The sequence below is a fragment of the Enhydra lutris genome, unplaced genomic scaffold, assembly GCF_002288905.1.
Source record: "Enhydra lutris kenyoni isolate GAN:26980312 unplaced genomic scaffold, ASM228890v2 scaffoldscaffold64, whole genome shotgun sequence".
NCBI lineage: Eukaryota > Metazoa > Chordata > Mammalia > Carnivora > Mustelidae > Enhydra > Enhydra lutris.
Window position 1 is genome coordinate 7524758 of NW_019154148.1, and position 17995 is coordinate 7542752.

At 49.0% G+C, this 17995-nt stretch overlaps 1 protein-coding gene across 2 annotated transcripts; it reads right to left on the reverse strand.

The window, feature by feature from the left end:
* Positions 1 to 1325: 1325 nt before the first annotated feature.
* On the reverse strand, positions 1326 to 17770 carry LOC111158926 (zinc finger protein 354A). Of its 2 annotated transcripts, XM_022521256.1 has the most exons (5): positions 16611 to 17770; positions 11571 to 11697; positions 10735 to 10830; positions 2579 to 3254; positions 1326 to 2416 (listed from the first exon to the last, which is right to left on the reverse strand). In XM_022521256.1, the coding sequence occupies exons 1-5, from the start codon at positions 16641 to 16643 to the stop codon at positions 1696 to 1698; spliced, it is 1653 nt and encodes a 550-aa protein (XP_022376964.1). In that variant the 5' UTR covers positions 16644 to 17770; the 3' UTR covers positions 1326 to 1695. The 2 variants fall into 2 exon arrangements, with proteins under 2 accessions (XP_022376964.1, XP_022376963.1); XM_022521255.1 differs by having other exon boundaries at positions 1326 to 3254.
* Between the last annotated feature and the right edge of the window lie 225 nt (positions 17771 to 17995).

Genomic DNA, 17995 nt, shown 5'->3' on the forward strand with positions numbered 1-17995 from the left:
CAGGGACTTGGTTTGGATACGCCGCCACCAAGTGGGGAACTTGGAGCCTCGCTGGAAGGGACTGTTTACTGTCATCCTGACCACCCCCACAGCAGTAAAATTAGAAGGCATCAGGGCCTGGATTCACACAGGTCACGTCAAAAGAGCCGAGGACGAGGACGCCCCCCAAAGATGGAAGCCGCAGCCAATGGACCCCGCTGACCGTGGACTAAAGCTAAGACTCAAAAGACTATGAGTTCATTGTTGCTCCTATTGTTACCTGTTTGTGTAAGAGCTTCTGAGTCACCTCATAAAACAAAAAAATAGTATAAGTGGGAAATTAGATGAACAGAATTAGGAAAAATGGAAAAGGTTATACAAAGCGGTGAATGGCTAACTCATCAGCCGACTGTGCAGGAGAACATAGAACTAGCTGAAAAGTCAAGGATTTGACTAATCTCCAAAGAAAAGGGGGGACTGTAAGGGCCTGCTTAGCCAGAGGGAGTCATTTTGTGTTTATGCAGTGAACTTAGATGGACCCTGCTCCTCCCAGAGGAACTTACTTGCAAAGCCTAAATACAAGGGCGGGTCAGGCCAGGTGAAGACATCTAATCAGTGGGGCGCGCATATATCTACTAGGGTAAATTGAAATTCAATTGGCCACGCGTGTAACCTAGCATGACTGTGCGGTTTTCTGTGTGTTGCAGACCTAGCATGACTGTGTTCTCTCTGTGTATTGCAATCTCATTGGGCACCTGTGTATAGCCAGGCTCAACTACCTCTATAAAAGTTAGTCTGTGAGGCAGGGAGGGGTCGCCTCTTTGTAAGAGACGGCCCTGACCGGTCAGTTTGATTCTCGATACTTGGTGTGAAATAAAGCTTTGCTTGACCTTCACTTTGTATCAGTCTCGCTCCTTTGATTACGGACCCTAACAGTGAATTTATAGATATTTAATTGCTTTAAACTTGAAATAATTGCCTATTTTTCCATTTAATGTACCTAGGATGACAGCTTATGGTATACAGCTGGTATAACTTTTTCATAAATGACCTCACGGCCAAAGAAATTTCGAGAACAGCACTAACAACTGGTTAAAAATTACCAATTGACAGCAATTACTAGAACACAGGATGAAGAGAACAGATTTTTATTTCTATTTTTAAATGAGATCCATGCACAGAGTTGACATCAGGTTAGGAAAAGGACAAACCCCAGAAACGGAGAGGTAGTTTGCAGCTCTTTTTTAAAAAAATCTTTTATTTGGTCCTTTTCTCTAAAAGTGTATAATTCAATCACATCTTTTATATGCTATTAAATGTTTGTTGTTTAAAAAAAAAAGTATTACTTAGAAACTTAGAAGTTTCTTTTTAATGAGAAATCCAGTGCACACCTCCCCTCACCCAGATGTTTATGACAACCACATATGGTATCTCATGTACACTGCCGTAGAAAGAGAATTATTTTACAAATGCCCAAAGTCCATGTCTCCAGTTGTGAATTTTTCATTTCGGGTTATTTTCAAGAGGGCCTGGCAGGCATGAACACTTTCTACTTTCCTCGTTACCTATTACATAGTCAAGGCTTGTCCTTGGAATCTGGTATCTGGTGAGGCCTACATTATGGAAAGGTTTTTCCTATCCATTACTTTTGTGATACCACTCTTGTGTATTTTGATGAGCTTTGGTTTAAGGCTTTCACACATGCAAATCTACTTCCTAGGGGTTCTCTTCGATATGAATTTTATAATGATTAGTAAGAGATGACCTGTGGTTGAAAAGTTTCCCACAGGTAGTACATTCATAGGGTTTCTCTCCAGTATGAATTCTCTGATGGGCAATACGTGATGAGCTCTGTCTGAAAGTTTTCCCACATGTATTACATTTAAAGGGCTTCTCTCCGGTATGAATTCTCCGATGCTGAATAAGAGCAGAACTTTGGCCGAAAGAGATCCCACATTCCTCACATCGGTATGGTTTCTCTCCTGTGTGGATTCTCTGGTGGTTGCTAAGGGATGAGTTACACCTGAATGTTTTCCCACACTCGTTGCATTTGTAGGGTCTTTCTCCGGTATGCATCCTCTGATGCTGAATGAGAGCTGAACTCTGTCGGAAGGCTTTCCCACACACTTTGCATTTACATGGTTTCTCGCCAGTGTGAATTCTTTCATGAATGATAAGCGTCGAGTGGGAACTTAAGGCTTTACCACACTCATTACAGTTATAAAACTTCTCACCGGTATGAATTATCCGGTGTCTGTTAAGTCGTGAAATAGAAGTAAAACCTTTTCCACATTCGTTACATCGATAGGGCTTTTCTCCAGTGTGAATTCTTTCGTGCTGGATAAGAGACGCGCTCTGACTGAAGGCTCTTCCACATTCACTGCACTTAAAAGGTTTCTCTCCCGTGTGGATCCTCTGATGATAACGAAGGGATGAGCTCGACTTAAAGGTGTTGCCGCATTCATTACATAAATAGGACTTCTTTCTGAGGTGAATTCTCTGACATCCGGGAAGGGATGTGCTGGCTGCCTTCCTACCTGGATTGTATCTATGGGGATTTTCTCCAGCGTGGATTTTTTGATGTATAAAAAGGCCAGACCTTCTGCTGAAGGATTTACCACATTCTTTACATCGATAGGATTTCTCCACAGTGTGGGTTCTTAGGTGTTTGTAAAGGGATGTACTCAGAGTGAAGGCTTTCCCACATTCTTTACATACATAGGGCTTCTCTCCAGTATGAGTTATTTGATGCTGAATGAGAGCTGAACTTTGGTTAAAGGCTTTTGAACATTCTTTGCATTTAAATAATTTCTCTCCACTATGGTTTTTCTCATGTTTGCGAAGGGATGAAGTGTTAATGAAGGTTTTTTCGCATATGCTACATTTATAGCGTTTCTCTGTGGTGTTGATTTTTGGTTGATTAAGCAAATATGGATTCTGTTTGAAGCTGTTTCCTTGTATTTCACATTTTGGTGGTGTTTTTTCTCTGGGAACCATCTGCTGCCTAACAAGGACCGACTTTGGGTTGAAGTTTTGGCCAAAATCATTATTTCTACGGCTTCTTTCTACAATGAGGATTTTTTTGTGGCTGCCTGCAACTGCCTGAATACTTTCTTTTTTCTCCTGCTTTTTCTCTAATCTCTCTTCATAAATGTAGGGTTTTTCTGATTTAAAGTCCCAGGGTCCATTTCTTCTGGATCTTCTCATTATCAGCTCCTGAAAAGAAGAATCTTGTGTCTGAGTTGACTTCGTGGTTTTGTGACTGCTGTTCCATCCTGGAGGGGGAAAAAAAACTAAAGCTGTTTCATGTGATACGGTATTTAGCTACATGGACTAAACATAGAGAATAAGTAAGTATTGATGCTATTTATTTATTTGTCAGAGAGAGAGAGAAAGAGAGAGCACGCACGCACAAGCATGGGGAGTGGCAGACAGAGGGAGAAACAGGGAGCCCAATGTGGGACTCGATCCCAGGACCCCGGGATCATGGCCTGAGCTGAAGCCAGAACTTTAATAACCAACTGAGCCACCCAGGCATCCTAAGTATTGATATTATTTAAATATGGTTTTTATCTGGTCAGCTATAAGAGGAAAACATAAAAGATTTAAGCAAGAGAGAAAGAATCAACGGGAACTGAAGTACTAGGGTGGAGAAAAGATTAGAACAAGCCCATTTAAAGGTGAGTGTCAGAGCAACCAGGGGATCATGAATTGGGAGAGCAGTCTGGGATCAGTCCAAAGCCATCCTGGACTCTGAAATTATTTTCATGATATTTCTCTTCATTGTGTGTAATCTTCCTAATCTGTAAAGTCTTCCCCACCTTCCCTCATGCCCAATTCCTTAGCATCCTTCAGATTCAATTCAAATGGAGTCCCTTCTTGAGTCTGAGTTTCTACAGTCCATTCCCCTTATTATAGCACTTAACCACAATATTTAAAATACGTGTTACGGGGCACCTGGGTGGCTCAGTGGGTTAAGCCTCTGCCTTCAGCTCAGGTCATGGTCTCAGGGTCCTGGGATCAAGCCCCGAATCGGGCTCTCTGCTCAGCAGGGAGCCTGCTTCCCTTCCTCTCTCTCTCTGCCTGCCTCTCTGCATACTTGTGATCTCTGTCAAATAAATAAAATCTTAAAATAAAATAAAATACGTGTTACATACCTTTGTATTATATAATTACATTCCTACCTACATCTAAATATATTAGATTCTCCTTTTCTACCGTAAGTGTTCTTTGCAAGCAGATTATAGCATGCCCTATTCACAGATCCTCTTGACATCACCTGAATTAGACACAAAATGTTTTGTTAATTTCCCTTAATTACTTATATACTCCTAATTTGAACAATGTCAAATAAGTCTCAATTCCTTATTTCTCTCTCTCTCTCACACACACACATGCACACACACACACACACACACACACACGACTGAAACACCCGAGGCTGCCTTCCAGGACCCGACATTACATGAGTGATGGGAGATCACCATATGGGTGATTACAGTCTCGGCAGTTCAAAGAGGAACGAGTTATGGAGCTAATCTAGAGGTGCTGCAGGTAGGCATGAAGCCGACAGGTGCAGGCCGGGAATGGCAGCCTTGCTCATGCATCGAGCAAAAGAAACTATCCAGCAGTGTGGAAAAGAGTTGAAGATAAATGAGATGGGCATAAATATAAAAAGGTAAAAAAGGGCTAGCATGACAGAGTGGTAGAAAACACAACGGAACTCAGTCACTGGGAGAGGATGCAACATATCAACTATTACGTTTTGCCAGGGTAATGCCTGTGTGTGACATGTCCTCCTGCGCTGGAGAGAACCATTTAAAGGGCTCCCCTGCATCTCACTGTGGTGGAGATTCCTGTCGGATGTTCCCTTTCTCTCCTGTGTACGAATTTTCTCTGCTTGGTCAACATACTGTATTCTGCTTTCTCTTTCCTACCAGCTTTCCTTCTCAGTCTCCTTCCTCAATAACTTTTTCTTTTCCCTCTAAAATCTGGAATTTCCCCCTCCACTCTGTACACCCTCCTTGGATCATTTTACATGCACTCATGTCTTTATGATTTTTTAAGATTTTTAAAAAATTTATTCATTTGAGAGACAGCCCATGAGTGAGAGCACGAGCTGGGGGGAGGAGCAGAAAGAAAGGGAGAACCGGACTCCCTGATAAGTGAGGTGACCGATCCTAGAACCCTGGGATCGTGACCTGAGCCAAAGGCAGACACTTGACCAACTGAGCCACCCAGGTGCCCCAGTGTCTTTAATATTTAAGAAAGGAAAGAAGAGTGTTTTACTTTCTGCCCAACACCCTCCTTGTTCCTTCCCCAACCAAGTCTTGCTAACAGGTACAGCTTTAAATCAGCAATCGTACCATTTTATAAAATGTGAGCCCGAAGTAGGCCTGCAGGGCTAACAGGATCCAAAGCTGCGCATACAACAGGTCATTCCTAGCTCCTACCCTGAGAGAGGAAGCACTTCATAGGCGGCCATGGAGAGTTTCAATAGACACCAGGTGACAGGGGCGAAATGATGTGCGCTGTGCAGTCGGAGCGGCCAAGGGAAAACGAGAGGATATACAGAAATGTTTGTATGTGCACAGAAGAGCTACCCTTCTCCACATCCGCTCTTGCTCAGTATCTCACACCAGCTCCCCTCCTCCTGCTCAGCACCCCCTCGGGCCCCCTTCTGGCTCCTGTCGTCAGCCACCCTTGCTAAGGCAGCCATGACCTCCAGGTGGCGGAGACAAAATGCTCTGCGGTTCCCACCGGACCAACCTGTTGGCAGCAGCTCACAGTGACCCCTCGTTTGCCTTGAGCGGCCCTTTTCCTAGGGTCCAGTGCCCCCCTGCTTTGCTCCACATTGCTCTCCCTTCCCACCAGCCTCAGCCTCCTCTGTGCACTCCTGTTCCTCTGCGTGACCTTCAATCATGGGGGGGGTCCCTCAGGGTTTAGTCCTTGGACCCCAATTCCTTTGCTCTGTACTGTTCCCACAGGCCAGCTTTGATTCCAAACATATATGCGAGGCAACACTTCTCTCCACACCAGCCCACTGAAAATAGCAGCTTAGATGTCTTGACAACTCCTCAGATTCAACACACGTAAACGTAACTGAATTTGTGATCACTCCTTACAACCCGTATAACCAAACCCTTGTCTCTAGAATAGCATGAGTTCTGAATCAAAACTCTAAGAGGTGTCCTAAATACCTCTCCCTCAGCCCTCAGCTAATCAATTTCTAAGACTTGTTTATTCCGCCATCTAAATGAGTCACAAACTCCTCTGCTTCTCTCCACCTCTACTGCTCCTATGCCCATTATAAGCCTTGACTTATAAGCCCACAGACCTCCTAATTTTTCCTTCTGCAGGACACCCACTTCTCTTCCCTGTGGGCCCATTTCTCTCTACCTGGCCACAAGATGCCAGAGTTCCTCAAGATTGAGCCCTAGGCTTTTTCTTGCTCTTATGGTATTCTGGACCCACTCTACAGGCTAACTCAAACTCACCCATTACTCTGGACTGACCAGGGTCTCCCACATTCACATTTCACAACCAGTCTGTATTTTGAGGGGAAAGACTCCAAATCTAACCAGAGACTTGACCTCTCCCCTGGGATAAGTGGGTCAACCAAAGACAACTTAATTCACCCAAAACCCAATTTCTACCAACTCCCAAATCTGACCTCCTTGTGGTGTCAGTATCTAAATGAATGAGATCTCTGTCCAACCCAGTACCACAAACCAAGCCCCCTTGATAATGCACCTCCTTTATCTTCATATTAAATCCATCTCTAAGCCCAGCTTTTCTTATCTCCTGAGTATCTCCAAGACAGTTCACTTCTTTCCATCTCCATCACCACCAAACTAGCCAAGTCATTCATGCCCTCATTAACTAAAAGTCTACTCTGACCAGGCACTGTTTTAGGTACTGGGGAAATGGGAACACATCAGACAACCCAGAGATGAGAGAGATAATGAATGAATATATATGATCATGCAGGGACAAGCATCCTGAGGGAAAATAAAGCACGGGGAGGGGACAGAGAATGTGGAAGACGGAGGGCCATGTTTTGGATGAGCTGAATCTGTTTGAGAAGGTACCATCTGAGCAGAAACCTGGGCTACTCAAGTAAAGGTCACACAGGCTCGCGGGTGTCAGGAAGAATAATCAGGGGAGGGAAAGGCAAGCATGGGGGCCCTGAGGTGAGAGTCGGGCTGGCCTGCTGGATTAGAGTGATTAGAGTCCTTGAATGAAGGGATGAGCAGAAGGAGATGAAGAGGGAGACAGGGCCAGACGACGGAGACTCTGGAGGCCACGCTGGGGACTCTGGATTGTGCTCCGTGTGACTGGGGAGCAATCATACAGAGCACAGTTGTGTAGGGGAGTGAGATGACCTGATAAACCTTTTTTTTTTTTTTTTTTTTTTAAAGACTTACTTATTTGTCAGAGAGAGAGAAAGCACAAGCGGGGGACCGGCAGGCAGAGGGAGAAGCAGGCTCCCCACTGAGGAGGGAGCCCGATGTGGGGCTCGATCCCAGGACCCTGGGATCATGACCTGAGCCAAAGGCAGATGTTTAACCAACTGAGCCACCCAGGCGCCCCAGATTTACCTTTTAATAGAGCATTCTTGTAGCTATGGGAACAGAGGGAGGGAGGTGCAGGGCCAGCAAGGGTACTGCTGGGGAGAAGGGGTTAGGGGGCAGGGGAAAAGGACAAGACTGACCAAACACAGTAGAGGCACCTATGAGTACCCGCTCTCCGCTTTCACCTCCTCAGAGATTCCTTCTTAAACCCCCACCTGCTGGGTCGCTGGGCTGCTAAGGGCAGCACCTTTGTGCGAGTTAGAAAGAGAGGCCCCACCCTCTGTGTTGGGCAGCCCCCAGGGACCCCTCCGCTGACCATGCAGCACGGATTCAGTCCCCCCACCAGGCTTCTTGTGCTGAGATGACAAAGGAGGAGAAAATGACAGGAAAGAAAAGCACATTTTCACTGGAAGATAATGGTTTACCCAGATCATCCCCGCATTTTTAAATTTTAGATTTCAGGACTATTTCCGCATTTGGGCATAGAGCTAACTCATGATGTAGCGGCTGGTTTACAACTCTTCTGGCAAAGCCCCCCGACTCCCCTGCAGGTGTGCTCCCTTCTCAGCAAGAGACTCAGAGGAGAGGCACACCCCTCCTGCCAGCGCCTTCCACCTCTCACTTCAAACATCCCCCCATGACCCTTTGTTTTTCTGTTTTTCCTATTTGCGAATAGTTTTGAAATTTAAAAAGAAAAAAAAAAAAAAAGAAAAGAAACTCAGAGGCCGCTAGAGGTGCTAGGAGTCCATGCCTGAGCACAGGCTTTTCGGTCACCAGTTGCGGGAGGGGCAGATTTCAGGTCTGGTCCAGAGTTAACACCTGAGCTACTTCCAGAACGTCCTTCACCTGCGCTCATGGGGAAGTGACCTGCACTCCGGAGGGAAGCTGTTCCAAGGCCCCATTAGTCCGGGCAGATGGAGACCCGCCAGGGGTGCTGGATGGACAGAAACACGCAGGCACTCCCGGGGCACCCCGGGGTGACTGCCATCTCTGCAGGAGAGGAGGTGCATCCTGTCCAGGGACGTGCACATACCGGTCAGCTGCGCTGTCCTTCCTTCCTCCCGGCGCCCGCCCGTGGTCCACCCTCAGGGACATGTCCCTGACGCCGAGAAGGAGGCTGCTGAGGACTCCAGCCCTGCTGCCCGGGGGCCCAACGCCTCTCAACACAGCTCCAGACTCCAGACTCTGGTCACACTTTTACTCCCCGGAACCCACCGATGACTTGCTTCACTCAGAGAGATGCATTCCTGGATGGGAGGCTCCTGAGGCGCGGGGAAAGGGACGGAGCCTTCCTTCTCTTCCTCAGATCTTTCCTGCCAGACTCGGCCCAGACGCCGCCCTGCCGAGCCTCGGCTGATTCACGGACTCCTGCCTGCTCTGGGCACTTGATGGCGGCTTCTACCCACTTCCCAGACCTCGTGTTTTCTCCCAAACCAGAGTAAGATAGACATACAGACACGGGTGGTTCCCACAGCAGAAACCTTAGAGTATGGTGGGAAGAAGGCTCCCTTGGCCTGGGGGCTTGGGGAGGGAGAGCGCCCGGCCTGCAGCTCCTGTGCGGGGCCCACGGAATGAGAGGCCATCACTGACGCATCTGGACCCGACAACAGCGGGGAGTAGCCCTCACTTCCATGCCAACAGGCCCCCCACGGCCTGCAGGCTGCTCTCAGCAGTGTACACCTGGGGCCCTGGTCAGGCTACTTCCCAGTCCCCAGGCTCCTGGTCTGGCTCTCAGACAAGACCAGATCCTGTGTCCAGGCTCCCCTCCCTGGGAGGGATCTGGTCCCCGCAGCGCTCTCCCGGCTCCCGGCAGCACCCACTGGCTTCCTTTCTCTGGACTCAGGCAGCCCTTTCCTGTGGCTGGACTCGGCTCCACATCCTCGGATCCCACCTCCTCGGGAAGCCTCTGCCCACACCACCCCTTCCGCTGTGCACGCACACACACTCTGCAGCCATTGTATGGGGTCATTCTTTCCTAACCCACCTTGTAAATGGTGAGGTTTCCTGGGATTCTGTCCTCTGCTCTGTGCCCTCACCTGGTTAGCTCAAGGTGTCAGATGCCACCATTGTGCAGAGGGCTCCCTGACCTCCCTTCCGAGCTACCAGAGACCTCATACAGCTGTTGACCAGCATCTCTCCCCGAGCATTCCACTCGCTCCCCAGTGAGACCCATCCCATAGCGAACTCGCCCTACACCCTTAACAAGGCGACCCCCTTCCTCCCACTGGACCCCAGTGCCCGTGCCTTTGTCCCGCCCTAGAAACATCTTGCCTACCTTACTGCAAGTGTCTCCGGGAAGATTCCCCATCAGCTTTTCCCTCACTTTCAATCTATCCCCCACCATGCTCCAAAGTGACCATTCTTATTCAACTCAAATTACATAAGGATTTCATCAATCTATTCTTTACGAAACACTAAGATTACATATAACTAAAGACCTCTTTCGTCCTGCCCCTTCTCAATCCCATTCCATGTGGAGCTCCTGGCACCAGCTCAGGTGTGTCCCCCGCCAGCCTCTGTCTGCACTTCCGCACACATTACAAACACACACATAGCCACGTCATCGCCCTTCAGCATCAACAGTGACACAGCAGTAGCTGCCCCCCGCCCCCTGCCAGCTCTGTCCACACCAGCTGCTCTTGTCTCTGACAGTGGCCCTCAATGCCAGAATAGGGGCTTGCTCCAGAGGACATTAACACAGTTTCACATTTAAGCCAATTTTTCTAAAATACCCAGAACTCCAGTCTTCTGCTAAAAATCTTTCATTTCCATGGGACGGTCCCATGCTGGAGACTTGTCAAAGCCCAGTGTAATGCGGCTTTGCTAGCTTTCTGACACCCTTTCCTTCCTCAGCTCTTTTTCTCCTATACCCTGAGCCTTGGTCAGATGGATTCTCTGCCATCCCTTAAATGCACTGTTCACTGACTGAATCCCTGAGGTGCAGCCCTCCTGTGAAAACAGGAACGACTAAGAAAAGCTCCCGAGAGATTCATTTGGTAAGTGATTACCAGAGAATAAAAGGAAGCTCATGTCTGGGGCCTAAGCGTCCCCTCTCCGCCGCTTCTGGAAGACAGAGGCCCTGGAGAAACCTTCCCAATCGACATCTCCGAGCCGCACCATCCACTTACCCCCCAGACTGTTGCCCACACCCACCCACCGCCTCTCGGTCCCACCCACTCACCTAGAGAGGGGCCTCCAGGACTTTCTTTCTCTACCTTCCAGGGATCTTCTCCTTCCTGCAACAGGGAGATCACTCTTGGTTTGGAAAACAGGAGTCCTGCTCAGAGACAAGAAAAAAGAAAAGAGAAAGATAAGACTTGGTTTTCTTTTGACTCAAAGACGCATCATGGATCTGAGTGGAAAACGCACGGGATGGTACAAAGAGCTCCGGTGGGGTGCTCCAGCCGTGCCCCCGCGACGTGAGGGCATGTGTGAGGGGAAAGGCAAGGGGCCTGTAGGGTGTGGCTGTGTGGGAAGCAGCTGTAGGTTAGAGATGCTGGATACACAGGCAGCTCTAGTTACTGGAGTACCCACGGCTTTCCACGGAAGAGGGAACGTGTTAGATTTACAGACTAAATGTTTGTAAACAGGTACCCATACCAAGTGCCCTGTTTAAAATGAGAAAGCACCAACTGACTCCCTTTCAAAGATGGATTATACACATTTGTCAGGCTGGAAGGGAGAGTTGGGAAAGGCTGGCGGCAGGGTAATGAAGACAGCTGAGGGATGCTTTCTGCTGTGAGCTGAGCAAACAAACCACAGAAAATCAAAGCTGGAAAATGTTGCCTGAACTATGAGGGAATTTCCAACACACAAGTATGTCAGCTGTCAATGTGTGGGACAAATCCATGCCTATAGGGGGAAAGAAGCTTTAAATACTTATTTATTTACAATGTGCACAACCCCAAGGCCAAATTCAGCTGAAAGTTCCTGATGCCCCACAGCTTTTATGCAGGGAAGCAGGTGCTGACTTATGCTACTGTCTGACTTTTTAATCTACAGGGAAAATTCCCTTACCCAGTGAGACCAGGTTACTGTAGTTCTCCAGCATCACTTCCTGGTACACGTTTCTCTGAGAAGGACCCAGCTTCCTCCACTCATCCCGTGTAAAGAGCACAGCCACATCCTCGAAGGTCACCGACACCTGTAATGACAAGCCATCCCAGCTCACCCAGGACCTCTCATCGCACAGGGTAAAGGTGGTGGCAGTTGCTGGGGAGGATGGGCTGCCATGAAGCTTCGGGTGTTATTCTGGTTTCTGAAGGTTTCAGGTCATTTGTTTAGTGGACATTGGCCAGTGACAACTAAACAGCATGAAGTCTTACCCAGGCCTTGCATTAACTACCATAAGGAGATGTGGGCAGGAAGTAAGACCGTTGGTAAGAGTATTAGAATTAGAAAAACCTTTGGTAGGTGTGTTAATTAGAAAAATCTTTCTGATGACGATTTGACAATACATATTTAAAGCTTTAAAATGTGCATATTTTGGGGCGCCTGGGTGGCTCAGTGGGTTAAGCCTCTGCCTTCAGCTCAGGTCATGATCTCAGGGTCCTGCGATGGAGCCCTGCATGGGGCTCTCTGCTCAGCAGGGAGCCTGCCCCCTGCCCCCGCCTGCTGCTCTGCCTACTTGTGATCTCTCGCTCTGTCAAATAAATAAGTAAAATCTTAAAAAAAAAAAAAGTTCATATCTTTTGTCAGTTACTATATTTGTATCATAACAAATAGTGCACAAAAACACACATCCAAGGGAATTTATGATAGTGTTAGTGATCAGAAAACAACGAAAACGGAAAACAATGTAAAATCACTGATGCAGGCTAGGTTAGCTAGCTTAAGGCACTCTCTGTGTGCTTATGGAATTAAAATAGCTATCATTTAGGGGTGCCTGGGTGACTCAGTGGGTTAAGCCTCTGCCTTTGGCTCGGGTGATGATCTCACGGTCCTGGGATCAAACCCCACATCGGGCTCTCTGCTTGGCGGGGAGCCTGCTTCCTCCTCTCTCTCTGCCTGCCTCTCTGCCTACTTGTGATCTCTCGCTCTCTGTCAAATAAACAAAAATAAAATCTTATAAAAAATAGCTATCATTTATTGAATGCTTTCTTCGGAACAACTACTGTTTCTAGAGGTTTTTACTAACTGTTACTATAAATATGTATCTTTACAACAATCCTATAAAATAGGTACTATTACTGCCCCCATTTTACACAAGAAGAAACAAAGAGAAATCAGTCCAGGTCAAACAGCTGGTGTACCAGAGACCCCATATATAGGAGGCCCTGTGCATCTCCAGTCTATACTACAATACTCCTTTACTTCTGACCCCAGACATGTGGGTTTTTCACATACCAAGTGGTTGTGTGACACCAGCTAGGTGTCCTACAATTGACCTCAATTCTCATGCCATTGACCTGGAGAGATGGTCGGATCCCACAGGTTAAGGGCTCAGTCCCATAGGACCGCCCCAACTTCAGATGCCAATTTCAAGTCCAAACTGTTACCTATGCTTCCGACCAACTGGCTATGAGTTGGGGAGGTTTCTACAACCCCTACCCTCAGGTTTAATTAACTTGCAAAAGTGGTAAATGCAGGAAAAGTACCACAATGCAGGAAAGCATTTACTTACTAGGTTACTGGTTAATTACAGAAGGAGAGATTGCAGGGACAGCCAGATGGAAGCAATGCATAGGGCAGGCTATGTGGGAAGGGGTGTGGAGCTTCTGTGCCCTTTTGGAATGCACCACTTTCCCCATCTCCAAGTGTTCACCAACCCAGAAGCTCTCTGAACTCTGTTGTTTTGGTTTTTTTTCCCATGACTTCATGACATAAGCACAATGGATTAAATCACTGACCCAGTGTGGGCATGACTGGCCCTTGGGTTGTGGGGGAGAGGGCCCAAAAGGTCCAACCCCTCTAATCCAGATAGGTTCTCCTGCCAACCAGCTCAGATCCTTAGGGATTTTCTAAAAGTCACCTCATTCATATCAAATCCGGCTTGGTTGAAATGGATTGTTATGAATAGCAACACACACCCATTTCACCTTTAATGCTCTTAAGTTTCTTCAAGAACAAAACCCCAATATTACGAATCACTTAGCTTCCAAAACCCTCATAATTTCCTCTGTGCTGGGAACAGTGGTGAAAACCAAATATGTATTTCCTATTATAAATCACAGTGTTGCAGCTGGTCAGGGGTAGAGGTAGAATTTCAGTATGGAGGAGGCCCAAGGCTCCATTCGTAACCACTTGGCAAAATTGCCTCTCAATGCCTACCTCATGGTGTTAAGAAACAAATGAGATCATCTATATGATGGAGACAGGTAGCGGTGACAGCTGTGCAATGATGTGAAGGTACTTAATGCCACTGAGTTCAACGCCCCGAAATGGTTAAAGCGGTGAATGTACGTCATGCTTATTTTATCACCCGAGAAAAGTTAAAATGGTAAAATAAATGTGTACGTATGTGAATATTAATACACATATAAATAAAAAACAAAGATAAATAAATATGAGCCTGATGGACATATACCAAAGCGGGGGACAGTGACTATCTCTAGATACTGCGATAAGAGAGATTTCACTTTCTTCTTTATGTAGATTTTTTTTTTTTAATATTTTATTTATTTGACAGACAGAGATCACAAGTAGGCAGAGAGGCAGGCAGAGAGAGAGGGGAAGCAGGCTCCCTGCTGAACAGAGAGCCCGATGCGGGGCTCGATCCCAGGACCCTGGGATCGTGACCCAAGCCAAAGGCAGATGCTTAACCCACTGAGCCACCCAGGCGCCCTTGTAGATATTTTTTATGCTCTGAATACCTTTTCTTTTTAAAAAAGATTTTACTTATTTATTTGACACAGAGAGAGGCTGTAAGAGAGGGAACAGAAGCAGAGGGAGTGGGAGAGGGAGAAGCAGGCCTCATGCCAAGCAGGGAGCCCTATGCGGGGCTCGATCCCAGGACCCTGGGATCATGACCTGAGCCAAAGACAGATGCTTAACGACTGAGCCACCCAGGTGCCCTGATGCTCTGAATTTTAAACATGAGCAGGTCATACATGTATAACAAAGTAAATTACTCGCATATGAGGGGAATGCAAGAAATAATCTTAGCCCTCAAAATAACATAATTCAACTGGCAGACAAGGTAAACATATGACATAATTTGATCAATGAAAGAAAAATGTGTAGGTGGACAGGACCATATACCATCTCCCAGTTCAATCCGCACTTTATTTTATTATAAAGATTTTATTTATTTATTTGACAGAAAGAGAGGAAGAGTGCAAGTGGGGGAGGGCAGCAGGGAGACAGAGAAGCAGGCTCTCACTGAGCAGGACTCTGGGATCATGACCTGAGCTAAAGGCAGACTCTTAACACACTGAGCCATCCAGGCGCCCATCAATCCTCATTTTAGAGATAAGGACCAGAAGATTCAGGAGGGTCATGAAACCCGGGCCACATACCTTATCGGTGTCAAAGGAAGGACAATAATTAAAGTCTTCTGTTAAGCCAGCACTTGGTATATTCTCTCTCTGGTCTTAAATGCCCATCACTGGGCTTTACCCACAAGCCCATGCAGTAGGGGCACATGGGAGCAGGTGAGGTTAGGGAGAATGCCACATGCATTCACTCCCCTGCAGGGATGGAGAAGATTCTGGGCAAGAGAGCAATGTGGCTCTGTGGGAACAGGAAGGGAAAGCTTTACAAATATGCACTGGCCGGTCCCAGCCCGAAGATCAACCACCACCGTGTTTCGAGGGCCTCAAGACAACACGACAGCGAAAAAGAGCTCTGGGAACACGGGGGCTGGGGCTGCCCTGGGATCCAAAAGAGGCACCAGGGGAATGGCTGCGCAGTGCTGAGCCTGGACCCAGAGGCCAGACACACTGGGGTTTGAATTCAGGTTACTGGACGTCTCTGAGCCTCAGTTTGCTAGTGTGAAACATGGGGATGATCACTGCTGCGCCCGTGTGAGCATGAAAACAAAGGCCACGCCCGCAGGCAGACCCCCAACACTGTGACTGTCAGATGCAGATGAGCAGTGAAAGGACAAGTGCCAGCACCACGGTCCCATCTGTCGGCATGAGTAGTGTCAGCGCTTCAGTAACACCATCCGGCTCCCACGACCACCCCTTGTTGGGCGTCTGCTAGTGCCCAGCCCTGATCCAAACACTTCCCATGCACTGACTTGCGTGACCCTCTCACCTGCCCCATGAGGTCGGCATGTTTGTTGTCCAGGCGAGGAAACGGGCGCATCTGTCCAGGGCCCACAAACAGTAACCAAGGAGATGGGTTCAAGCCCAGCAGTCTGGCTTCAAGCCCCGCTTCCTACCCACCGGAGACCCTGCCTCTCCACTCCTGATATCCTATACACCCCTCCCTGCTCCCTCCGGGGGAGTCTTCTCTCTGCCCTTGGAGGCCAGAGATCTCTCCAGCTGTGTCCCCTCCAATACGGCTATTCCTTGTTCAGGCACTGGCTCACCTGGACCGGGTCCCTCTCCTGTTTCCAACAATGGAAGGATGAAAATAGCAGGCCCAGAACAGTTTTCAAGAGAGTACAGAAACAAGGAACATAATCCACATAGAGGGAGAAAAAAGGGACAATGATGGGTTGGAGTAGCCTAGGGAGGGTATCCTAAAGAAAAACCAAGGGTAGGGAGGGAGACCAGGGTGAGCCAAGGAAACAGGGCCAGAAAGGAGCTGCCGAGTGTGTGTGTGTGTGTGTGTGTGTGTGTGTGTGTGCATGTGTTCTGTCCCCACGTGGCATCTGACTTGTCAAGTTAGTAACCATACACTGAATTGAGATGAATGAATAAAAAGAAGTGTCTGTTAGGAAAAGAAAAGGGAAACACTAGACATGGATTGGCAGGGAGGAGGCAAATATTCCCTACAGAATCCACCCTCCCCCTGGGGATCCACCCTCCCCCTGGGTGGATCGACTCTTGAAGGAGGAAAGGGCTTGGGCTCCAGGTCCTGCAGAAGACTGCATACAGCAGAGCACTTCAGTTTGAGAAGTTAAAAAAAAAAATATGTTTCTAAGACCAAAGATGTCAATGAACTCACTTGAGACGTTGCTTCCCTCGGTCCAATAGCCATATCTTCTTTCTGGGCTCTTCCCTGAGGATAGGTGGGGTCTCCAGAAGGCAGATCTGAAAGAGGAAAAAGGGAGCCAGGACGGAGAAGCCCCTTCTGCTTTCCACCCTTGAGAATCACCAGCTCTGAAATCCTTCCACCACCTGAGACTGAGGCCACGTGCCCTCGGAGAGGGAACTCAGAAGGAGCTGGAGCTGGACAGGCCCAGAGACAAGGGCCAGCCCACAGTGGGCTGGGGCCCAACTCTTCCCCCTCTGGCTCAGAGAAAAAAGACTAGGACTCCAGCTTCAGTAGCAGCAACAACTCACTGAACCTGCCCCAGGGGCCAGGCGCGGCTCACATCATTCAGTCCCGCAGCATAGCTGCCATTGTCCACGCCTATTTTACAGATCAGGAAACTGAGGGCATAGTGGGAGCCACTTGCCCCAGTGCACACAGCCAGTGAGGGTGCACCGGGATCTGTACCGCGCGCCTCCACAGCACGGGCTCTAACCTCACTGCCCGCAGGGGACAACTCTTCTCCACCTCAAGCTGCACCCGCCCCCAACTCCTCCCCCTCCTGTCAAGGAATCTCCTTCCAGGTTTTTAGAGAAAAGTGCTTGGGAAAAGGACGACAGCAGTTTTCCGACGGCGGCCGGAGGGCTGCCGGCTGGAGAAGCAGTCACAGAGACCGAAAACTTGGGTTCCAGTCCAGATTCCAACGTGGGGGGGTGGGGAGCCGGCAACTCACTTCTATCGGAAAACACATCTCCGCGCCTGCAGCCCGGGAAGGCAGTGGCGCCGGGGATGGGTGGAAACACAGTTCCTCACGTTCACTGGCAGCCGGGAGCAAATCCAAACGCCGGCAGGGCCCGTCAGGTAGCGCGCCGGGCACCAGTGCGGAGGGAGTAGGAGTGTGACCAGGGCCTGGGCCGGTGGGGACAGGTGCCCGACCTGCCGCGGTCAGCGGCGCGTCGGCGAGACGGCTCGTGCGGGCCAGGCGGGCACATCGGTGGTGCCGGCCCTTGACCCCCCTGCCTGCGCCCACAAAGCCCCCACTCGCGCCTCTCGGGCCTGTGCCCCGCGCCCCCGCGCCGCATCCTCCCGAGGCCCCGGTCCTCCGTCCGTCCCGCATTCGGCCGACCTTCCGCAGCTCACCTCTCCCAGGCCTCGGGGTTCCGGGGACTGCGCCTCCCCGGCCGTGCTCCGCTGGCGGAGGCTCCGGGACTGCCCCAGTGAACAGCAGCCTGGGGTCGCGAGTCCTCCCCGGGCAATGCACGGGCCGACTTCAAGTCCCTGAACCGCCCGCTCAGGCAGCAGTAGACCGGCGTCCCGCGCAGGTCCGGGGAGGCGGGACGGCAAGCAGGGGAGGACGG